General features: G+C 41.5%; 1 protein-coding gene across 4 annotated transcripts in view; it reads right to left on the bottom strand.

The window, feature by feature from the left end:
* Positions 1–25,524, bottom strand: part of tncb (tenascin Cb) — a 158,946-nt gene that overhangs the window by 29,074 nt on the left and 104,348 nt on the right. For all 4 annotated transcript variants that reach the window (XM_072433004.1, XM_072433003.1, XM_072433007.1 and 1 more), the window contains exons 5-11: positions 25,081–25,344; positions 23,578–23,693; positions 21,205–21,358; positions 16,177–16,446; positions 13,814–13,999; positions 6,156–6,245; positions 4,567–4,830 (exon numbers count right to left, since the gene is read on the bottom strand). In XM_072433004.1, the coding sequence (XP_072289105.1) occupies positions 4,567–4,830; positions 6,156–6,245; positions 13,814–13,999; positions 16,177–16,446; positions 21,205–21,358; positions 23,578–23,693; positions 25,081–25,344 (1,344 nt within the window). The remainder of the gene's footprint in view (positions 1–4,566; positions 4,831–6,155; positions 6,246–13,813; positions 14,000–16,176; positions 16,447–21,204; positions 21,359–23,577; positions 23,694–25,080; positions 25,345–25,524) is intronic.

Here is a 25,524-nt window from a genome sequence, read left to right as displayed (position 1 = left end):
CGACGTATCGAAAAACGCAACACGGTTAAAAGCTCAATAAAGCCATTCTTGCATAATGTGTGTCCTTTGAAAGAATGAGACTGGATCCACCCTCTTATCTCGTGCGGTTTTGACACGCGTGCGATGTGCGACCGTACCAAATGTTCCCCTGAGATATCGCCGTTCTGATATCTACCATTTGCCGCAGGTGCACACATCCACGTACCACATACGAGAAACTGGCTCGATATTGTATAATCCTTTATCTTGGCGCAGTTGGGATGATTAGCTGTACATGCTAGCAGCCAATGACCTCTCTGCTTTCCCTCCTCCTGGTTCTTCTTATCTAACCGGATCGAAGCAGGATATAGCTGAAGTGAGCATCCCAGTAGATCTCATTAGTGGCCACAGGGCTGTCACGGCAGCTCTGATAATTGCGCGAGAAGCCACATAAGCGTGCGTTTGTGTGGCTTCGAGGGCAACGTTTTTCCTCATTTTGTGACATGGTTTTTTATGTGTGTTAGGCGACGTACACTTTACACTTGGAGAGTCCTACTTTCAGAGCGAGGTGAGTAGTAAAGTCAGTCAGTAGGAGTAACTTGTACTATTTAAGGTGAACCAATACATTTGATGAAATCATGGTAGTTTTTCCAAATTACAATCATAATAATTAAATCATCAGAATCATTAGAATCTTCTCTCCAGCCGCTCCAGCCAAACCATTTTTTGTTGTGCTAGCCCCAAGCCTGAATAAATGAAGAATAGATCGAACAGTCACTATGTTTACATGCAGAAATAACTCAGAGTACCCTGGAATACCAAAGGTTCCAAACCCTCTGACCAATGACACACCAGCAAAGATTGAACCAACAATTAAAAATAAAAAATAGGTTCTGCTCATGATCTAGAAGAGTTACTGTTTTTGAAAGAATCAAAATCCAAAAAACGTTGAATAATTTGACCCCTTTCCTTGGGATATTGTGAAAAAAATATCACTTTAGTTAATTTATGCTAAAAGAAGACATCAAACTTTGTGCTAGTTTTTGTTTCATGTGGCTTGGTCCAGTAGTCACAGAGATCTGAACCAGGTCAACAAATCTGCAACTCAAACCTACCAAAGAATTCTGCTTTCTAGATTCCAGTCCAGTGAACCCATCTTATTGGACCAATACGATATATGAAAAATCTCCTAACATTACATGCACCGAGCACTAATTGTAATCATGATACAAATCCTATTATTTGCACAGCGCGACTGCAATTCTGTAATTTTACAAATGTGGTCACTCCATCTGACCCCGCCTCCTCCTCTCTCTCCCCTCTCCGCTCTCTCTCGCCCACTGTTGCGCTCCTGTCGTGTCTGGAGATGATAAGGCCTTTTGGGATTGTCCGTGTCGAGGATTAGCCCGCCGCTTATGCCCCAGAACAATGTGCGAACAGGCCCCCAGCATGTGGCCCTTTATCGGACGCAGCCAGAGTTCATCGTGGTCAGACGGCACAAAGGGCGGAGCGGCCCCCGGGCTCGCCACGACAATTATCACATGAATAAAGACGGTCCCGAGAGTCCGTATATAGCGCCACTCCCGCCGCCCAATCTCACCATCTACAACATGATCTTATCTTTGGCACATGGGCAGGGTGTGGCTATGATCGGGCATAGAAACTATACTATGAGTGGCTTCTTGTTTCTGAAACTACCGTGTGGAAAGACGAATCCCGTGGTCATGGATGAGATGTCTGTGTGTTTGAGAAGAGTCAAATCATTGGAATCGAGCAGAGAAAGCATCTAAGGAGAAGCAGAAACTAATGTACCACAGATCTGAACACAGTGAGAGTGTTTGGAACGAGCTGGAGAAGGCTTTGTGCAATGGTCACTCTCTCCATCATCAACACAAGAGACTTTTTAGACAATTTTGTCTTTTTGTCATTTTAACAATTTACATTCAGATTAATGCCCTTATATGCAATGCAGTGCCGATATTTACCAGTGGAGTAGTTTGTTTCTGTGTTTGTGACGCCGTAGTGCTCTTTTTTACCGGTGCTTGGTTTTTCTTTCATTTTGGTTAGCATTTAGCTTGTGTAATGCTACCACAACATAGTAAACATTGCCTGTCTGCCTTCACATTGACCTAAAGTGATGAGGGCTGTATCCGGGCTGTTTATTGGACTCACATTGATCTGGGAATTAGCTGTGAAAATAGGCGATAATGGTCGACATTTACGCATGTTTATTACTGTGTTCGCATACTAATTAGCCACTCTTGTTGGGCTGTTCACTTCATTAGTACACTAGTCTCAGTATCATAGTGTATAAAAGTGTATACACACTTACTTTCAGTCTTTAAACTTTAAACTTACTGTTGAGGCGCAAGAACAGTAATTGTAGATATATAAACCCAAATTAAAACTAATAACAGCCTGACAGCCTATATAATAGTCAATTGCCTGATAAAAATGTATTATTATATTGGCAGTTATATGTATATCAGGTATCGGCATCTCCAACACCCTTTAAATCTGTATCGGCCCTCGAAAATCCAGATTGATTTCATTATTACTGTCTATCTGAAAATCTGCAAAATGGAAGGTAAGAAAACGCAGAACGGAGAAACAATTTTCTAAAATGTATGTCTAAAATTGGTTAAAAATGTCGATTTTGATAGATGGATCAGGATTATCACATCAGATGGACGACAGGGGCCTGTATTTAGAACGAAACATCCAAACTCATCATGCACAAATGTTGACCCGTATCATTATCTGTTAGAGATCGGCTCCACAAACTTGTCGCATTCATCTTACGCCTTGAACGGCTTTCAGCGGACAACAATCACGTCTTCGGGCGTTGACTAATGGTACCACTTTCTGCAGCTGTTGCGACGGCATAATTTCCCTTTTGTTTATTTCTGCGGGCAGAGAAGACGGTTGAACTTTGTGCCGGTTTTTGTTTCATGTGAATAGGCCGAGTAATTACAGAGACATCAACTGTAATTCAGGTCAACAAATCTGCAATCTGACAGTCGAACAGCGCCGTGCTTCCATCAAGTAGCTCATTTATCTTGAACGTTTTGTGCACCGTCATCCTCCACACAGACTGAACATTTTAGATATAAATGTTTCCCAAAATATCCATCTGAAGCCCTTTTCCCTAAACGCCATATCAATTTCTGCCCATAACTGTCGAGCGTTGTAAGATTTACTATGATTTGGCTCAGGCGAAGACATTCTGCTGGCCTCCATCGCCTCATTTGTCTCTTTCTTGTTCGGGTTTGGAAAAATATCATGGGGGAAATATTGGAAAACACTTATATATATGAAATGAGGCTTGAGGGAAAGTGCAGTAAATGTATAGACACTAACAAAAGGTTCAATTCATTGGCTCGGTTTGGCTGGAGGGGAGAAGAAATGAAGTTTTGGTAAAATGTGAACTGCTCTGATGCTTCAGTGTATGGAAACAGGACTGTCTTCACTACAGTCTTTGTCCCAAACAAACAAACAAACACTCTGTCGGAAAGAGTTTGAACAGTGAAGGAAACTCAGTACAGTCTGATATTATAACGTTTTCCTGAGTATTTGTGCAGGAGGTAACTTTATACCAATTCAGTCCCTCAGAAACACTCCATTTGTCAATTCAAAGCAGAAATATCATGTCCAAATGCTACTTTTTGAGACCTTTAATACCTGCTATATATGAGTGGTATCCAAGGGTTTCAGCATGATGGGAAATTGGGAGCATTGTCACAACGATTGCAGTAGAAAACAAGAATAATATGTATTTTCGAATGGGAAAAAATCCTCTAAATATATAACAAGAAGCTGAAACCCATGAATATGTGTCTCTAAACTAAATTTTAAAAACTTGTTATGAGCAAAGTCAGCAATGTTTGATGCCAGCGGGCAAAAAGTCCATAGAGATGCATCAGCCAGAACACTACTATTAAAAAAAACAAGAAACAAAAGTGCGGAACAACCTGATAAACTTCCTTTGAATGAATGCTATGTTTAGTATCATCTTAAAGAATAATGACACAATCCTGAGAGCCCAAAAACATTTTTTTTAAAAGTTGCTAAAAAAAAGAGTGCTAAAGATAATAAAATCACATTGAATCAACTTACGTTATATTTCAACGTTATAGTTCTGAAAAATAGAACATCTAAAACAGTTTTTTTTATTTTCTCAACTACAACTACTGGCCCAATATTATCAGGTGTTTGGGGAACGTCCTTCTTAAAAATGTTGGACTGAGATTAAGAAAACACTGCAGATTGCTTCTCACTTATTGTATTATTTAAAAGTTTTTAAAAAGAAAAAAATACTTCAAAAAAAGCCTCAAAACTCCTGCCATGGACACAATAAATGGATACTTTTTGAGCATATTTCTGGCGAGAGAGACTTAAATTGGACAGACTTTGGACCAAATGGGACGTTTAAATTGGACAATATGTGTCTTGATGTTGTTTGATTTTCTTTTCTTGTTCTCTCTTCGGTCGTGTTCATTTTTTTGCCCTTTTCTGTTCGTTTTTTACAACTTAAAATCACAGACTAAACCCGTTCAACCATCACATTTCCATCAAACATCTCCTGACCTGTGGGTGCAGAGATGGTGGCCGGCGCACTGATCCTCCTGCCCCTCTCCGCCGTGATCCGGACGGTGTAGAGCATCCCCGGGGTCAGGCTCCTGAAGGTGTGCGTCTCGGCTCCGGAGGGGACCAGCGCCTCGTCCCGCTGTCCGTCCGCCGACATGTACACCAGCCGGTACGAGTCCAGTTTGGCCACCGGGCGCTTCCACTGCAGGGTCATGGTGGTCTCGCTCACCTCGGTCACGGCCAGGTCCTTGGGGGCGTCCAGGGCTGAAGGACAGAGAGAGACGGTCATTTAAAGGGGACGTATTCTGCCTTTTTCTCAGGTGCTTGTTATTGAACTGGAAGTAGATATCATTTTATATTTGGTTAAATGTAAACAGCGAAAGAAAGTACTGTATTTAAGTAAAATGTTTAGGTATCTTTACTTTCTACTTTTACTTCACTACATTAGAGGACAAGTATCTGTACATTTGAGAGTAGATATCTGTACTTTCTACTTGACTACATTTTCGAACCAGACTGAAAAGTAAAGTACTTTTCTGTGGGCATTGCAATACCTGAAATGGACATGGCGACATCCTGCCTGAGGTTTTTAAGTTCAAGACCAGGTTTTGACCAATTTTTTTAATTTATTAAGTTATTGAGGCTTCAAAAAATCTGTCCAATTCTTTATCAAGATCACAACTTTTGACTTTTCAATTGTTCTGAAAAACTGTGGGAAATACTTGAGTAAAGTAGTGTTTAGTATTTTTTGACTCTTTAGTATTTGTACTTTTAATTAACAAACTTCTTCCACCACTGTGTACTTGACTGCAAGTACATTTTACAGTGGATACTTTTTACTTCACTATATTTGAGAGCAGGGATCTGTACTTTCTACCTCTTTACATTTTAAGAGGTAGAGACGACCTGAAATGGCTGATGCTGAGTTTGTTTTTGCATAGTTTTATTTTTTCCTAATGCCACAATTTTGGGAATACAAATATATACAAATAAAAACAGCTACAAAAATTAGGGAACAAATTCAGTTGTTTCCGTTGAACAAAAATCCAGAGAAAAATCCAGATCACTGCGTTTGACCACTTAATGGTTCTCGAGATCTGCTGAAAATACTTTTGTCTCTAAAAGTGTTTTTTTTTTTTCACGAAGACATATCCAACATATCCAATACTGTTGTGTTGTTCTGGACATATGCTAACTGAGTATAAAACTATTCAAAATTACAATAAAAAGAGGCATCAAAAGGAATTTTTTGGCACTTTTGTGGTGAACATTTTTGTAAATTTACGTTTTGTGCTATAATTTTATGCATTGTCAATATATCGTTTCTATATTGTTATCGAAATAATGCACAAAATTATAGAGGTAATAATTTTTGTCTATCATCTACTTCTATTACCGTGTGATTGAAAGTGCATTGAATTGGAATGAAAATTCAGCAGCACTTTCCCTGCCTTGGAGAGGTTTTGTCTGTGTGTGAAAGGTATAAAACCACTTATTACCTTAACAAAAGTATAATTAAGTTAAAAAAAAGAAAAGAAAAAGACAAGATATTCCGGTCTCTAGTTGAGCAGAAGTCAGAAGCCTCTTACCTGTGACAGCGTTGGTGGTTGCCGGCTGACTCTCCCGTTCGTCCTTCACTGCGGTCACTCCCATCCCGTACTCCGTGCCCGGCCTCAGCCCTAAACCGCAACAGAAACACACATTTAAAAACTCAATGTGGCGTTTAGTTTGCATCAATCCACTGGAGTGTTACCAAACAGCCACCAGCAGCTGCTTCTGTAATCACACAAACGCTCTGATGCTCCACCGCGGGTCACGGACTGAATGTGGCGCGAAGCTGTTGTGTTTGCATTAGCGTCTCCAAAGAGCGGTTGCTATGCCGCAGCGACATGCAGCGTGATGACCATTATGGAGACAGTCATGAGGAAATAATCAAATGGGTTGTGTTTTGTTTCTTGTAACATTTATGACAGACAAATGAAGTCTTATTCGCGCCAATGATACCGTCGGATCCAAGCAAATTTCCCCAAGTTTCCACATCAAACTAAAACATGAACCATAGAAATGTGAAACAGCAGTAGCTCAACATCTGGAGAGGAGTTCTGGGCTCGTGTTCTTTGCAGTTTGTCACAGAGGCATTGAAGGATGATAAATAATCAAATACAGTAACTTTTAAGGAGTGTTGATCAAGTCCTAGTCTGTGGGCCACAAGTCCAAGTCTGTGGCCCACAAGTCCAAGTCTGTGGCCCACAAGTCCAAGTCTGTGGGCCACAAGTCCAAGTCTGTGGGCCACAAGTCCAAGTCTGTGGGCCACAAGTCCAAGTCTGTGGGCCACAAGTCGGTCTGTGGCCCACAAGTCCAAGTCTGTGGCCCACAAGTCCAAGTCTGTGGGCCACAAGTCCAAGTCTGTGGGCCACAAGTCCAAGTCTGTGGGCCACAAGTCGGTCTGTGGCCCACAAGTCCAAGTCTGTGGCCCACAAGTCCGTAAGGGCCCACAAGTCCAAGTCTGTGGCCCACAAGTCCAAGTCCGTGGCCCACAAGTCCAAGTCTGTGGTCCACAAGTCCAAGTCTGTGGCCCACAAGTCCAAGTCTGTGGCCCACAAGTCCAAGTCCGTGGCCCACAAGTCCAAGTCTGTGGCCCACAAGTCCAAGTCCGTGGCCCACAAGTCCAAGAAAGTACATCTCACCATCAACTGTTTGTTAGAAATGTCATTATGACAATACAATTCAGAATTAAGAAACATATTTGAGGAGACCCCAGGAAGAATAGAACCAGGTATTTCAGGAGCTTCTGGCCATTTTAATAAACTAAACAGTTGAAAGAGAAAACAGCGGCGTGTCATCTCAAGTTTCAGAGCTTCAAACTCAGTCACGTCCCGAGTCACTGGCCTACAAGTCTACGTCCAATCCCATGTCCATTTTAGACAGTGACCCACTTCTGACCGGAGCCCACACCTCTGGCATTATACGCAAGATATTTGTATAAAAACAAATCCCTGAGAAGCTGTAATACGATCACAAATCAGAGACACAATTTCCACTACATTTCTATATCCCATGGTTGAGTGGAAGCCCTTGTCTCGTCGCCTTCCCTGACCGCGCTCACTGGAACGTGGAGCATGGCTGTTCATATATATTTGCACCGATGGCTCTTCGGGCCCTTGTCATGGGGCCGAAACATGACTTGCTAGCGTCCCGACTTCACAATTAGGCCCTGGGAAATTCCCCTGTTCTAATTCCTGAGTGCAGCCGCAGAGGTCATCACACGTGTGGCTCTAACGGCATGAAATTGCGGCTAATGCGCGGGAAACTCATTATCAATAAAACCGTGAGCGTGAAGCCAATTATGTGCGGTAAGAGTGCGACGGGGGCAGTGAGGTGTGAGGGAGGAGAGGGGGAGGAGAGAGGGAAGGAGAGAGGGGGAGGAGAGAGGGGGAGGAGAGGGGGAGGAGAGAGGAGAGAGGGAAGGAGAGAGGGGGAGGAGAGGGGGAGGAGAGGGGAGGAGAGAGGGGAGGAGAGAGGGGGAGGAGAGAGGGGGAGGAGAGGGGGAGGAGAGAGGGAAGGAGAGAGGGGGAGGAGAGAGGGGTAGGAGAGGGGGAGGAGAGAGGAGAGAGGGAAGGAGAGAGGGGGAGGAGAGAGGGGGAGGAGAGGGGGAGGAGAGGGGAGGAGAGAGGGGAGGAGAGAGGGGGAGGAGAGAGGGGGAGGAGAGGGGGAGGAGAGAGGAGAGAGGGAAGGAGAGAGGGGGAGGAGAGAGGGGGAGGAGAGGGGGAGGAGAGGGGAGGAGAGAGGGGAGGAGAGAGGGGGAGGAGAGAGGGGGAGGAGAGGGGGAGGAGAGAGGAGAGAGGGAAGGAGAGAGGGGGAGGAGAGAGGGGGAGGAGAGGGGGAGGAGAGAGGAGAGAGGGAAGGAGAGAGGGGGAGGAGAGAGGGGGAGGAGAGAGGGGGAGGAGAAGGGGAGGAGAGAGGGGAGGAGAGAGGGGGAGGAGAGAGGGGGAGGAGAGGGGGAGGAGAGAGGGGGAGGAGAAGGGGAGGAGAGAGGGGGAGGAGAGAGGGGGAGGAGAGGGGGAGGAGAGAGGAGAGAGGGAAGGAGAGAGGGGGAGGAGAGAGGGGCAGGAGGAGAGGGGGAGGAGAGGGAGAGGGGGAGGAGAGGGGGAGGAGAGAGAGAGGAGAGGGGGAGGAGAGAGGGGGAGGAGAGAGGGAGAGGAGAGAGGGGGAGGAGAGAGGGGGAGGAGAGAGGGGGAGGAGAGAGGGAGAGGAGAGAGGGGGAGGAGAGGGAGAGGAGAGAGGGGAGGAGAGAGGGGGAGGAGGGGGGGAGAAGAGGGAGAGGAGGGGCAGGAGGAGAGGGGGGAGGACAATGGACCCATGGCTGTAGTTTTTGCACGGGACAGATCCAGCACAAAGGCACGTCATTGGACGGTCTGCAGAGGTGCGATTGGGCTACGTTTGGCAGAACAGTCCAAGTAATTAAGAGTAAAAAAGTATTGGAAAACTACTCCTTATGTAAGAGTCACAACTGATTTGTAATTTGAAGTTCATGTCATTGGATGAATCGTATCTGAAGGAGAACCAAACACAAAAGATCATATTGTCAACATAAAGCTTGTGTAGGATAAGTGTGACCCCACCCCCCCCCCCAAACAAGTGTCCAAAAAGAAGAAAGCTTATGACTTAATAAAGCATGAACAAAAACGTAATTCCTAATGAACAAATATAGTAAGTTTAAGAATGATTTGTGCTTAGAAATGACTCAATTAAAGGTTTAGTTTGGGTATTAATGTATGTCATGTTTGTAAATTGTACACAGGCCTTCCTTTGTTCATTATCAAGTCTTTATTCATGTTTTATTAAGGCCATTATTGTTTAGTTATTATAAAGTGTTAACAAAGCAACTAGTTAAACGTGTGTCGCCGCTAAACAAACTAATGAGATGTGCATCATTTTGAAATCAGGTTGAATTTTTGTTGTTCATCTATAAACGTGAAACAGAAGTGAAAACAAGTCTAAAAAGCACCTTTTTTATGATCCTTTTATAAGATAAGATAAGATAAGATAATCCTTTATTGTCCCACATGGGGAAATTTCATTGGTGCAACGCAGGTAGATACAGAGGTAGATACAGAAGAACAGATCACTTATAGGAAGTCTGAAAAACACTTTCAGTAGAAGATCTCCTATAAATAAATAAAAACTCCCATAGACAAATAAATAAATATGTATTTTAACCTGCGAGTATCAGAAAAAGCAAGCGACTTTCCAAAAAAAGAAGCCCAACATGAATAAAGACGCGTACAGTACATAAGACTTCGCCACCAGAATACGGGCAAAGTAAAAGTATGGAGTGTGGAGGAATGTGCAGTTTCCAAGTATTTTTCCTCATAACACTGGATATCTTCAGTATTTGTCTAAATCCTCCATCAATTCCATCCATCACTGTTGAACTTCACAGTGCTTTCTTTTACTCAATGTCTAATCGTCTAAAGTAAACATATCATCGCTTACTTGGCAGTCGTTTTATTCGATTAGAGAATTTCCGTCCACCTTTTGTTTACTTAATGCTTGGATTCCCGCCTCCCGCCGCGTGGCTTCCTAAAGCGGATTGTTCCGGAATGGGCCGTGTGCCGAGTGAAAACAATGACAGCCTGTTTGAGATAGTGGAATCTTTATGTGACGCCGGCCAAACACTTAGGTCTTAAAGAAGAAGAGAATAAACTGCTTTACGTGGAGGATGGCGACACGATTTAAGTGTGAAAGCAGCCGTGCATTTTCCTGAGCGATCGATTCAGAAAGCCGAGGAAAGTATTGATTGGAGACTAATTGGTCCGACATGCTCTGTGGGCTCATGGTCTTAATCAACTCCAGCCTGAGGTTCATACGCAGCATCATAAACATGTGAGAGACTGGACGTTATGGAGCCGGGATACGTGGAAATGAAAGGGGTGGATTCATCACGTGGTTAAAAAGAGGAAGTAGGTGTTTATTTGGGCTTATTAGATACAGTTTGTGCTTAGAGTTTGGGATCGAACAGCAAAAACTTAAAGTGCTTATGGCATGTTTTTACAATTTTCTAATTTTGACTTTATTTGGTGTATTTATACCTGTTGTACACATACGTTATAGTTTTACGCCAATCGAGTATGTATTTGTGGAGAAAACTTTGGGAAAATCCGTAGAAAATGACAGGAAGTGACATTACACAAGGAACACTCATTTCAGTCAAAGTTTAAGCATAATTTATAAAAAAAAAGCATTAATTCAACAAAATAAATGTGCTCTCATTTATTTTCATTTGTCAAATAAAAATTATTGTGACATGAGATGAGTTTTTGCCCTGTGATTTCTGGGTAATTTCCTAGTGTGATGTCATCAATTACAAACAGGAAGTGCTATTATAAACCTCAAAAAGCAAGAGTGGGGAGGGTTATTCGGAAAAGTGTCTTGACATATTTCCCTCAGTATTTATTGGCGTCTTCTGAACATTCCGACCAAGATAATGAAGATTAATTTAAACTATATGAGATTAAAAATGATGTGAACTTCACTTTGGGATTAGTAACAGTAATCAATAGTCCATAATAAAAATAACAATAATATGCCATCGTGATATTTGCCTTTGAGACTGAAGCTGGGTTAACACTTATTATGTTGAAACAATAATAGTTGACTTCCATTGGAAAAAGATGTATTTTTGGTGAACAATTGAGGCAAAATGTAATATAATGCAATTGAATATTATTTAAAAGTTATGAAACAGATTTATTTTGAAGTTTGTGTCTTTATTAACACCCCCTTTGGTCATCGGGGTCCACATAGAGTCAGAAGAATCCAATAACTCATTACAGGCACTATGTTTTCTCAGCACTCAACTCATTATCGAATAGTATCGATGGGGCAAAAGTGTAAAAAAAAAAAATATCTTGGAGGAAAGTAGGTCCTCCGTGGCTAGAGTGAAGTAAAAGTCCAAGAAAAGCTCAAGGTGAGGTAACATTCTTCACAATATCGACTGCGAGTAGTTCTCAGACTTTTAAAATTGTACCCCAGCTCTGCACAAGGCTAGATGAAACCAGGGGCTTACCAGAATAAAACATAAACTTAAACCGTAACAAATCCACATTTACAATATTACAGCCCTTAAAGAAATCTGGTTTCCATTTCTGGTTTTGAAAATTGTAAATGCAGGACAAACTCTGTTCTGAACTGAACTAAACCAAAGCAAACCAGGCTAAAAAACAACAGAAAAAGGGGAATAAATCAGACTCTGGTCACTACTTATTAGGCCCGAGCGCCACAAGCTGGCGAGAGGCCTATTAATCTCGTAAGGCCGTGCGAAGCACGGCTGCAAAAGTGCGCACGTAGTGCGCACGAAATCGAGCGCAAAGCGCTCGCCCACTTCCAAACACTCACTAACGCACTCCTTCACTCACGCACGCCCCGTGCATACTAATTAGTAGTAGGAAAATGGAACATTACCGTTGTAAACGGGCGAAGCCCGTGCAAAAGTGCGCACTAAACGAGCACTTTACATTGAGATGACGACCGCGAAGCGGTCGTCATCCCCATATAAAGCACTCATTTGCGCTAAGTAGCTCACAAATACGTTCCCCATCTCTTGCATGTTCCGTGCATATAAGCATGTAATGCAACAATTGAACATTATTACTGTATAGAGGGCCAAAAACACAAAGTGGGCGGAGCCCACTCAAAATTAACGAAAGTACCCATCAGTGACCAGGGACCCACACCATGAGGTAGGAAGGTGCGAGCGCTTTCCGAAAATGTATAGTTTATGATATTTGAAAAATGGGAAACATTGTTTTCGCATCGGAATATTATTCTTTCTTCTTTCTTCTTTCTTCTTTCTTCTTTCTTCTTTCTTCTTTCTTCTTTCTTCTTTCTTCTTTCTTCTTTCTTCTTTCTTCTTTCTTCTTCTCGGGACCAACCCCCCTATTTTTCACCCAGTGAACATTGACGAAAAGTCACAAAAATGTTCACACCTCTAAAAATCGTGCCTCTCTACATTCTGGCTATTTCCCTTTTCTAAAATAAAAAAAATTGGTGCGTCAGCGCCCCCAAATGTACCAAAAATGCATTGAGAGATGGGAAATGACCCAAAAAAAATCTGATCGTAGAATCATGAAATTTGGCGCAGAGGTAGATGGTGACAAGAGAAGTAAAAAATGTTATCACGGCAACGCCGTCTGCCCAACCAAATGTCGGCCATATTGCCTCAAAAATGGCTAAACATGACTTTTTCCAAACGTCGTACTTTTACGAACTTCTCCCAGGGCGTTGGCCCTAAAAAGCTGAAATTTGGTGAAAATGCTACTGAGGAGTGGGACATCAAAAGTTATCCAAATTACATTGATACCTCTCACGGTCTCTGTAGCTAGAATTTCAGAAATCTCCCATATTTAAAATTTCGGCCGTTTGCGCAGATAAAGTCCGAATTGCGTCAAATTAGAATCAGTTGTTAAACTCTTTGCCCTAAACCTACTTGAAGTGAAATAAATTCATTTGGCGCCACAGCGCCCCCTACAGATTTTATATGGAGGTTAAATGTTTAGTTATGTTTAGCGTAATAAAAGGACAATTGGGGCGCGTCAGCGCCCCCTCCTCTTGCGGCGTGGCGGCGGCGTGGCGAGGGCCGATCATTGCCGCTTGCGGCTATATTTTACCATTATTATTATTAGTATTATCTTGTCTTACGCTAGCTCGTTTTTATTTTATTTTATTTTAATGTTCATTTTCCCCTCCATTCCTTATTAGGAAATGAGAGGTTCTGTCTATAGGAGTTTTTGTTTATAAGAGTTTTTGTTTATAAGAGTTCTTCTATTAAGAGTGTTTTTTAAACTTCCTATAAGTGATCTGTCCTTTTCCTCTGTATCTACCTCTGTATCTACCTGCGTTGCAAAAATGAAATTTCCCCATGTGTGGACAGTAAAGGAATATCTTATCTTATCTTATGTGCACTGTATCTAGTTCTAACTTTGCATTTTACTCAGATTTTTGGAAGAATATTGGTGTAACATCTTGGACCCTGGACTTGTTTTGCTCTTATTCATTAAAACGTCAATATTTAGCAGGTTTTTTAAATATCTTGGGTCATTCTTTCGATGACCTCGACGTGATAATGGTCTCATATTGTCCATACACGTTCTGTCCTGTCCTATTCCCCCAGACAAGGACGCACATTCTCACACAAAACCCGCTGCTTTACGGGGCTACAACACTCTGAACGCGGGCGGCACATTACCGGTGATTTTGGCCTGCGTGGTGTCCCTGGGGCCGGGGCCGAACAGCAGCTCCCCGTGGTCTCCTCCGGACAGCGGGCCGTACTTGATGCGGTAGTTGTCCACTCGGGCCCGGCTGTTCCTCCACTCCAGGGTGATGCTCTCGTCGGTCACGTCCACCGTCTGCAGGTCCTTGGGCGCGTCCAGGTCTGAAGACACAGATCAGATCGGACCCAGTTTGAAAGAGGATCATTTTCAAAACACTGCACATTATTGTGTTCCTTTGCGGTGTAAGTCGTCATAGTTCTTTGTTATGTTTTATTTTGAAATCACTTGCCTTGTTTCTGTTTAAGATTTAGTTCCTGTCTTTCTTTACTGCCCCGCCCCTAATGTGCTACACCTTTTTCATTGTTGTTCATAAGGTTAGGGTTAGTTTAGTTTGTGTTTTCTCTTCCTCATGTGCCAGATTATCTCTTCTATTACTTCCGAGTTCATGGATTTGATGATTTGTGCCTGTTTTTTTTATTCAATCTTTTGGATTGTGGATTAATTAGACCGCCTTTTGTCTGCTTCCTGATTCTGGTTCTGTTTTTGAGCCACTGATTTACAAGCCTGACAATAGACATGAAATTGTAAGCAAGAAAGCTGCAACTGTTAAAAATGTTTTAAATAAACTAGCTCGTTCACTACTATGAGTTGTTGGTGGCACATTCAAATAATGGTAAAAAATATGACAGTGAATTATTGTTCATCAGTATTGTCCTTTCAGCGCATCAATTGGTGATCTTTGGTCACAATCCTGAAAGTAACGCCGCCAACAGGCAGTTACAGGCCGAGTTACATGTCACTTAAGTGAGAATCTCTCCTCTTTGAGCTCAGACACATGCAACGTTTAGAGTTTTGGGACCAGACTGCATATAGTTAAAGCAGAACAATGTAACGTTTTCACCTTATTGAACGTCTTTGTAAGTCCCTGTGATGCTTGAATATGTATTTTCGGGGAGTTTGAAGCGTTCGTCGTTGCCCCCTGCTGTCTCTTGGCGGAATACCAGCCTCTGAGACAACTCTCCTGAGAAACCCTGGCTCTTTTTTTTATATATATATATTTGGCAATATGGAATGTTTTTGAATGTGATTATACTGCCTTAATATGATCATTTTTTTTATTTTTTTTAAAAGCGTTTGTGTCTATTTTCTGGCAATTAATTTTCACAAAGGAGCTGCAGGGGGAGCTCTATCGCTAAAGTGACTTATTTCTGCTTCAAGTAGTCTCCATACGTAACATTTCTGCACACACTACACATGAGAGCCCAGATCTGTGTAGAGGCGTAGGTGTAGTAAGAATGAATGTTTTTCAAGCAATTTTTTCGCATTAAAAACACTTTGGCACCTATAATTTAACACGTGCTAGAAAGAGCACTTTAATGCCACATTCTAGGCATCATGGTCATATTTTTCACACACTTTGGTCTCACCGTGTTATTTATACTCTGTAGCTTTGACTATAAGCCTGAATGATGACTTTAAATGCTAAAAAAACATTACCAGTACCAGCTTTCCTGTAGAAAACATGTTCCATTTAATGTATGGTTTAGAAAAAGTTCAAATAGTTGTAGTTGTATCAATGGAACATCTAAAGCCTTTGTACAGAGCCACCTCCCAGACTAGCCTGGATTACGAGACCTCACTGAGCAGGATTTGAACCATTACCTTGTGCTTTTGAAGCTTGTGTGTGACCAGCGGGGGGCGTCGCTCGTAAACGCTCAACAACAGCCAGTGTGGTCCTAAACGAGCACTTCATTACTTTATCCTCTCCTACTTCCTCACAGTTTCAAAGGATCTTCCACTGAGACTTAAATTACACCTTAAACTCACCCCAAAGGTAAAAATACTTTGTTACTATTTTTTTAATGCTATAAAGTAACATTCCCAGCACAGGTTTATATTATAAAAGCAGCTCTTGCGGTCTAAACAAGACTGATGTAGATTCAGAATACATATTATTGTATTGTATTCTGGAACAGTTACTCTTTGTTTTGGTGGTGTTCAGAATGCAATTACTTTTCTCAAATCTCAAATGAAACGTAGGCTTCAAATGTCACTGAATTAGTAAGAAAAATGGAAAACGCAACGCTTTCTTTCTCTAATTTGTGATAAACGTTCCCTTATTCTATAAATAATGCATCACAAACGGTGAAACAAAAACAAAAGCTGTTTTAATCCCTTATGTTTTAAAACTATGAAATGATGCAACAAAGTATTATCTCAAAAACTGTGTATGAGCATGAATTAATTAGACATGTGAAAAACAGTTTTGCAAAAGATGAAAGAACTAAAAACCAACTGATAAGCCCTTTATTCTTCACAAAGCAGGTTTTTTTTTCACCTGTGAGGAAGGACTCGTATACGGGGACGCTGCTGTGCTCTCCTCGCTGGGCCGTCAGGGACACCTCGTAGTGGGTGTCGGGGCGCAGCGCTCCGAGGTGGTACTGGGTGTCAGTGGAGGGCAGCTCCATCACGGTGCGGTCCAAAGGGTCAGCGCTGGGCCCGTAGGTGACGCTGATTCCATCGATGGAGGCCACGGGCTGGAACCAGGTCACCAGAGCCGTGGTGTCGGTCACGTCGCGGATGTCCACCTGCGTCGGAGCGTCAATCTCTGAGGGACGGGAAAGGAGGAGGTCATGGAGGAAAAGAAAGGGGTCACCAGACGGATTCATTCTGGAGAATGTTCCTGAGCTCAAAGATGTTTTACGATTTTCTTTAATCAATGAAATGTTGAAACAGGTTATAATGAGTTTAAAGTCGCACCGACATAAATTAAAGAGTTTATTTAAAGAGATTTATGAACAACTAAGCCTGATTTATTAAAGTTTTAACAAAAAATAAATTAGTTTAAAGGTAATTTTTAGTAACAGCTAGTGTAAAATAAATACAAATAAGCCAAGAAACCTGGCTCTATCCATGTTTCAGATGTATATGTCCCAAATATGTGCAATTTTTCCTCAACATTTCTCTGTTTTAATTTGTCTCCATTTTTATACATATTTATACAAGATGTTTAAGTTAACTACAGAACAAGTTTCAAATTGATGTCTCTAATTTTAGTGTCTGGTCTTCACCAATAATAGAAAGCAGTAGGAAGCCCTTGTATTAATGTATAGTTCAATTACAGGTCATTCAAAATTAATTGTTTTCCATAAGAGCCAATGCACGATATGAAGATACATTTTCAACAATCATGTGGAATATTCTGATCTTACTGTGACAAGTCAACATTAGTTTGATTATTTATAAGAAGACATATTGTCATGTTGTTTTAGTTACAATCTCTGACAGAAGCGGTCATTTATTTCATATTCTGGACAATTTAATCCCAAGTACGTCTCTGTAAACGTCATCACAACAAAGGAGAGAAAAGAAACACAACTTCAAGTGGGTAAATGTAAAACAATTGTAACACGGTTTAAAGCTCTTAAAAGTCTCCTTTAGTTGTAAACGGAGTCAAAATGAACAACCAACGACCAAACTGAAGCTATTGAAGATTATTATTCAATCATTTGGAATATATGTACAATTCCATAGAACCAGAACGTTAAAACTAAACTTCTGAACATTCTCATTCACAACGTATTCCATTTGTTCTGGAGTCGTCCCGTCACGTCTTAGTGCTCCGATATGACCTCCTCGTGGAGCGGAGCATCATCATCATCACGGCGGTCCGCCCCACTGAGCCTGTTTACCATCCGCAGGTGCTGAAGTGCGCGACGCCCCTCATAAATTCATAAGCCCCTTCCTGATTATTTACTCGTCACATCCTCGCGCCGTGAAGGACGCCCTTCTTTATAACGCCGCTCAAATGCATTTGTCACACGTAAACAACTCCAGCAAAGTCAGGCCTCTGCGGCGGCGCGATAACGTGGAGCGCTTTGAGGTGTCGATTGGCCCCGAGCGGTGTGTCACTGTCACTAGACCCCTCCCATGGGAACGGTCTATGCGCTGGGTTCTAGCGAGGGGCGCCAATGTAACAGGAGCCGCCACAAGGGACCGACGACAAGTGTATAAGGCCCGAGAGATTTGGAAATGAAATACTTTTAAACACGTGGTACTTCAAAGTTGTCGTCGCACTTTAGAATAATCAAATGCCCTTGGTTTGCTTTTACCATCTCCAAGGAGTTTTATACTATTTAAGGTAGAAAATAAAAGCAAAGTAATACAATCTCCTTGAGGACAAGACGTTAAGATGGGGAAATTGTAGTGTAGCAACACAAAATGATAAATTATATATATTTTCATTGATTGATGTCTAGTGATGTCTCTCAATACAGTTTTTTGGCTCCAAATCCAACATCAATCTTTTAACCTTTGCGATTTTCGATGCCGATATCAGTGTTGTTTTGAACGTTTTATTCGTTATCCAGCCCTGCTCTGGCGCCCGATTCGACCACAGTTTAGATTCCGCTCTGAAGTCACTGTGACGACACTATAACTCTGTCGTTTGTGACGTTTTTAGCTGCGCGGAGCCTCCTCTGTCGGCGTTTCTGCTGCTCCGGGCTTTAGCCGTAGCATTAGCGCTAACAGCAGCGCCGATTCCGATTCAAGATGATGCACTAAAAGGGCCTGGAACCTCGGCTGATTCCAAGGATCTTATTGCATGTTCTTTGTACGTGTGAGGGACAAATACTGTGAAGAGAAAAATACAGAAGGATCCTTGTGTAATTCTAATATTTGCGACAGTGTGTAATATTGTCGGTTGTTGAAGTCATGGCATGGTATTTTGTGTTTAAAGGAAAGTCAAATTTAAAGAATTCATTGGCAGAAACTGGTAAGTAAAGTAAATTTTAAAAACTCATTAGACGCTTTCAGTTTTTTTTCCTTTTTGCAATCAAAGTTCATTCCACCTTGATACAATTCACTCGACATAACTTTCCTCGGTAATATTGGTAGAGGATGGTAAGAAAAAGAAGACTAGCCAACGTTTTGACGCACTTTTCAGAGATATCTGTTTTTTGCGTCGTACAAGTTAATGAAGTATAATTCACTTGTATCGGCCTGATCCAGTCACTGATTCCGATCCGGGACGATACTTGATAAAGATGGCTAGAACGCCGGCCGATACCAATACAAGTATCGTACCGAAACATCTGACTGGCCAATGGATGCAAGGTGACTTTTGAGAAAATAAAAATACTTGGAAGGAAACAACCACACGGGAGATTCAATAACAGTTTAGAGTTTAAACAGTTTAAACTCACCATCCTTAACTGACAGCGGGATGAATTTCAGTCTTTTCTCCATTATCTTTGACACCACATGCCTTTTCACCGCTCATTCTCTCCCACTCTCATCAGCCAACCTCGGCGGCAGTTGACATTTCGCCCAGTATTAACTATTGCCACAGTTAGACGCCCCCGGAGGTGAGAGAAATAGAAAACATTTGGTCTTAAATTGCCATTCCGCTCGCCATCCTGTTTATCCTGGCCTTCTCCCGCTGTTTTGAGCCCGTCAATAATTTCACCCGTGCTCTGCCCCACCGCTGGATAGGCCTGTCGATTATTGCACGGCCGCTGAACAAACACTAAATCCTACTTTGTTGAAAGGAAACTCTCCCTCCGGTGTTTTGCTTCGAGCCCCGCGACGCTTAACCAAAACGTACATTTGACAACCACGCCGGGAGGCACACAAACGCCAATCCCGAAGGTCGGCGGACTTTGGAAACGAAGCAGACTTTTGGCCACATCATAAACGTTCCATACTCTTAATTGCTTGAAGAATCTTCCAACTCCCACATCGGCCGTTTTCTAAGTATATATTGACTCGCTTCCAGAGCACCTGCGTGTTTCACAAACCGTTGGATTTTTATCGCCGGCGAAAGGTTGAGCTACGACCAGATCGCTCCGCACGGGCCCCGGGAATCCATACCGCATTTACCGCCTTTCAAATCACAACAGCGCAGTGAAATATAATGAGCTAATCAGTCAACGGCGGCGGCGGCGGGGTCGGGGGTCGGGGGTATTCGCTCGGCCGGGGGTCTGCGACGGGTTTCTCGAGACAGAAAGGAAAGCAATGATCCGGCGCCAACGGTGACGGTGACGACTTGCGTTTGTAATGAGCTCTGACAAGGCTCTTATTGCATGTTCTTTGTACTTGTCGGTCTGTGTGTTCATGCTGGGACAAATATGCAAGGACCGTCTGCTATTTGTGTCATTCTATCCGGCTGTGCGTCTTGTCGGTTGTTAAAGTCGTGGCGAGGGACGACACGGTATCAAGTGTTACGATTGTTGAGGGGAAAAACATCAGGATTTAAAGATTAGTCACGATTATTGAAAACAAAACAACAGTGAAAGCGTTGCATTTGCCTTCTTTTTCTTTTTCTTTTTAGTTTGGCATGTTGCTGTGCCTCAAGTTTGTGATCAAATTTTACTTTCTGAAAGACAAAATTAAGTTAAATGTGGTAAAACAGCCAGAGGAAACAAGTTCTTTACGTTTAGGTCTATTTTCTAGGCTGTATATTGAACAAAAAGTACATTATTTAGCTTCTAAAATGGTCACAATTATTGTTTTTTGGTTCTTACGACGTCATGGCATAGTATTTTGTGTATAAAGGAAAATAAAATATTTTGCAAAAACTGGTAAAATGTCATTGGTTTGTCAAACGTAATTTGTATTTTATTATAAATAAAGTCTATCGCACAACTTTCATTGGTAATAGAGGATGGTAAGAAAAAGAAGAATAGCCCACGTTCGACACACTTTTTAAAACGGAGATATCTGTATTTTTTTTACCTGGAAAAAACATAGAACCAAGCGACTGAAAAGCTTCTTCAAGTTCTGCAACAGCAATTTTCAGAAAGAAAATATTGTAATGTAAATGGCGTTGTTCACTTAAACATTAAGTTTTCTCATTATATGGGACAAAAACTGTCAAAAGAAGTACAATTCTTACATTGGCTTTGAACACAATACCTTTTCTGAGGTGGTAGAATATCGAAAAATTATGTTTTTACTCAGGTAAGAGTAAAGTTGCTTCAAAATATATTGCTCAAGTCTTTACAGTTTTTCTTTAACTTTACAGTTCAAGAAAGCCTGCATTGTACAAAACAACTGAATTTTGGTGTTGCCATGGCTTTGATGATTCATACGTTTTACTTCTTTTGTGTCAGACCTTGAAATTTGTGCGTGAACGTCATATAAAAGACATTTAGCCATGTTATTATCATCTGCAAACACCATATTCTTTGTAATATATAATTTGAACCAAAGTTACCGCCCTTTTCGACTCATCCGTGCCTCTTTATGCGACGCACACGATCATAACTGCTGTGCGTGCTGGGCGTTTTACCCTTTATTTTGGCGGTCTGTCATTTGAATGCGACAGATGAATGAGCGGTGGTGCCTTCTGGACCTAAACACTCACTGGTGACGATGTTCTTGGAGGCGGGTGGTCCTCGCTTGTTGTTCTTCACCACCTCCAGCTTCACCTCGTACTCCTGCCCCGGGCCCAGGCCCGACTGCTCGAACGTGGTCTCCGGACGGCCCAAGGAGTTCATGATCTCGCCGTCCTCCTCTTTCTGGAGAAACAAGAGTGACGGGCCAATGAGAAGACCATTACTGGCTCGCGTGGAGGTGAACCGATGGACTAATGGTCATCAGATCTGAGTTAGTAAATTAACACTGTTTATTTCAACGTTGTTTGAATGACTTTCTCCTTTTTTCAACAGTTGTTTCTCATTTGACTTTGAAATTTCACCTTCTTAAAATTGGAAAAATACACTTGTTTTAGGCAAAAATGTGGATGAAATGAGAGAAATGATGTGCCAGTGCAGGAAGTGAATTTTACTTAATACATCAGTTTAATAATCTGATTTAATTAGCGTTTATTTAGTAGAAATGTCTTAAAACAAGATAAGTCTAGATTTTGTTGTTGTTGCTTTTAAAACTGTAAAGGTGCATTTACCGCCATCTACTTTATTCTCATTTAGACTTTATTCTGTGCTTTATACCTTTTTGTTTGTTTGTCTGGATTGAAGTGATTAATCTTGATTAGATTTATGAAATTTGCAGTCAAAAAAACAACACATAAAAAACATTGTGCATTGATAAGAAAATGCAACTAAGGCAAATACAGTGTAAAACAACAAAAACATCTGCTTCTGTGTCTTGTTTGTTCAATGTAAACATAAAAAAAAAATGTACATAAAAATAGAAAAACGTACGCGTCAGTATTCATGTCAACCCGAATTTATTTGCAAAAACAATTTTATAAATAAAAAATACAACTGTAACGACGGTAAATTAGCCAACGACGCAAATAAAATAAAAGTATTGTACATTAAATAAAAAATACATGCACAAGTTGAAATGGAAAGCGTATTATAGTTTTAGATTCACACATCTGGCGTCGCGTGTGCAGGATTCAGGGGCAAAAGAAAATCCCAGCTAATGGCGTGTGGACTCAACTACAGGGGGTTAATAGACTGAGGTTGAATAAACTCTGGAGGAACAGTTTGGAAACGGTTCTGAAAGAAAAACAAAAACGTGTTCTGCTGTTAACAAAAAGAAAACACTCTAAAACCGTCTTCACTGCTGCTGTTCTGCATATTCTGGCTCAGATTGGCTTTTTCCCCCACGGGACCCTCTGCCAGACCTTGAGAAACTGTCCATGGGGTGTTTTAACAGGTAAAAGAATGCGTAAAGCTCACATACATATTTGAGGTTATTCCTTCTTGTTCTCAGTCTAAAAGAGAGAGACGTCAGAAAAGAATCAGTCCAAGGATTTACAGCAGCAGCAATGACACATCAACATGTAGTTTTGGCATCATTGTGTTTGAAGAGTCTGAAGAAACTTTGCCCTATCACATAATCTGGAACAGTAACATCCGGGCTGGTTTCTTTTTGTAGTGCACATCAATTTACCAGAAAAATGTCCCTTTCTGAATCTGAGAAGTTTCAGAAAGAAGCTCTGCCCAGAGGAGAATCAGATGTCAAATCCTGCCTCGATTTTTCTTGTAAATTTAAAGAGCGGTAAAGCTGCTGTTGAGAGATTCTATTACAGACACTAGTTTGTTTAGTTTGGCATTTGTTCCTTTTTCAAACCTAAACCTAATTTCACTAAAAATGAGATCGGAAATTATTTTTTTGTTCTGTTTTATTATTGTCCCTGATTCATCCCAGAATGATTGATTTGACTGAAGATAAGTGGGTTGAAGCTTTCTTTTTATGTCTTCCCAGGAGCTCAATGGTTATTTTTAGATGTGGACAAAAGGGAATAAACGCAGTAAATGTCTTCCAAGACTGTACGGACCGGCCAGACTTTAAGGTGTTCTAAAGTCCAGTCTGTAAAGTGTGAGATGCACATTTACAGCAGTACTCAACTTTGACATACTGTATACATAAAACACACTGTAGATTAATTTACATTTGTTAATATTTACAGTCATTTACAGAGCACACTTTGGGTACATTCGCCGGATGTCTTTACTCCTGGTGTTTTGGTCTAGTCCAGATTTAGTTTTGGGTTTAATCGTTGTTGTGTCAAGTATCCATAAACTGCTCTTTTTGAAGCCTTTTAATTGTTGTAATAGAAATAAATACTCAATGTTATAATTATGCATAACTCCAATATAGAAAATGTAATATTATCTTTTGATATATCTCCCACCTCAATAATTCATTCACAATTACACGCTTTGGGAGGAGGGGAAGAGAATGTCATTGTTAAAAAGCTCTCAATCAGACTAAAATAAGATGTTAATGAGATGATAATATGTTCGGCAGTGGCAGGACTCACCGTGTTCCTGAAGATGAGGTTCCATCCGTCGAAGGGGATGTCCAGAGGGTCCCACTGCACCTCCACGGACGACTCCCGCACGGACTTGAACTTCAGCCCCTCAGGCTCGGGCAGGTCTGCGGAGACACGGCTCAGTTACAGACGGTAACAAAGTACACGTTCCTTTAGAAGTACATTCCTCAGCATCATCTCAATGTGTCGTCCGTGTCCACTTCGTTGTATAAGTTCCTAATTATAGCCCCGATATGACACGTCCTGGCGTTAATAAGCGTTTGCTGTGGGATTTGGCACCATTATGTTCGGCGCTCTACACGATGTGGATTGTTGCCTGGTTCCTTGATGTAAAGTGCTTTGAGTGCCCAGCAGAGGAAGAAAAGCTCTCAATAAACGAGACGCGTATATACAGCCACTTAAATAACTGCAAACATGACACCGCAAAGTATATTCAGCAACCAACTATTTCATACGTCTTTCAGCTCTTTTTACAGTTACAGTGTGACTTTATACAGTTAAGTGTGACAGTTAAGTGTGACATCAGCTGCGCAACTGCTCCTAAGAAACAGCAAATTTAAGGACCTTTTTTGAACATTAAAGAGGCTACAACAAACACTGTTAGCCCTGAACATGTGTCACTATGCTTGTGTCACTACTACTGTGCAATACTGACATAATTATGTGCAATAGTGTCATTTTCATGTGCAATACTTAAGAGTGTTACTATTGGTATAATTATTTTTTATTAAGAGTATATGAGGCTTTTTGATAAGAGCTTTTCTGTTAAGAGTGTTTTTAAAGGTTTTTTTTATAAGTTACCTGTTCTTTATTGTTATACTTCTGTACCTATTTTGTGTTGCAACACTGGAATTTCCCCATCGCGGGACAATTAAAGGCTTATCTTATCTTAACTGTGAATGTTTTTATTACAAGATTGACTGCATTAACTTTTCTGGTGAGGATCTGCTTTTGTGACTGTTCTGATCAAAATGTTCCATAATCTGAAAAAAGTATCTATCTCCATGGAGACAAACAGGCGACTCCTCCAGACCAAGTTAAATGGTAAAAATGTATGTTTTGCAAGGCATTTTTAAACCATAAAATGTGTGCAAAATACATACATTTAACATTTCAGACAAAGCAATAGCATCTGCACGGAGATAAGCCAGTGACCCTCAGAAAAAATGGCATCTTTAAGCATTTTTATTGATACTGTGTGACTGAAAAGCATATCTAGAGGAAAACAGGAGTGCACAAAACTGTTTTCAGGCAGTAAAACTTTTCAAACATTGTACAAAACCCAACTACAGGTTCAAGGCTGGAGTTACTTAAAAGTACTTCAATACAATAATCCGCTTGTGATGTGGCAGGTGAAGTAAAATGAAATATGATGATTCACCTCACTTCAAACCTTAACTACTCTCCCACCATGCACTCTATTTACTTTTACGCTCTATAAGTGTTTAGTTCCCACACAAGAAAAGCACCTCAAGCAGTATTTGTACTCACATGTCTCCACCCGGGCGCTCACGGGGACGCTCTTCTTGTTGCTGAGGACGGCGTACACGCTGATCAGGTACTCTATTCCCGGTTCCAGCTCGCGGATGGTGGCCTGCTTCTGGTCCCCGGGTACTCTCATGTCCATCTCCAGGCCTCCGACAGCGGTGGGCGCGTAGGTGATCAGGTACTCCGTCACGCGCATCTCATTCTTCCAGGAGAGATCCACCGTCTCAGGGCCCACCACCGTGGTCGTCAGGTCCTTGGGCGGAGACACTGCAGAGGACAACGAGAGTTCACGGAAAAGAATGAAATTCCCTCAATTTAATTTAAACTTCTATGTTTTTCATGCTATTCTGTACCGTTAGACAAATCGCTTGGCATTAGCGTTAAGTGCTTTCTATGTTCTATTCAAAATTGTGGTCCATTGAATTGGTTTTAACTCTTGTTTGTGGA

This window comes from Eucyclogobius newberryi, unplaced genomic scaffold, assembly GCF_026437365.1.
Source record: "Eucyclogobius newberryi isolate DKJ021-1_F unplaced genomic scaffold, fEucNew1.0.hap1 SCAF_6, whole genome shotgun sequence".
Lineage (NCBI taxonomy): Eukaryota > Metazoa > Chordata > Actinopteri > Gobiiformes > Gobiidae > Eucyclogobius > Eucyclogobius newberryi.
This window is presented reverse-complemented; position numbering and strand designations above follow the sequence as displayed.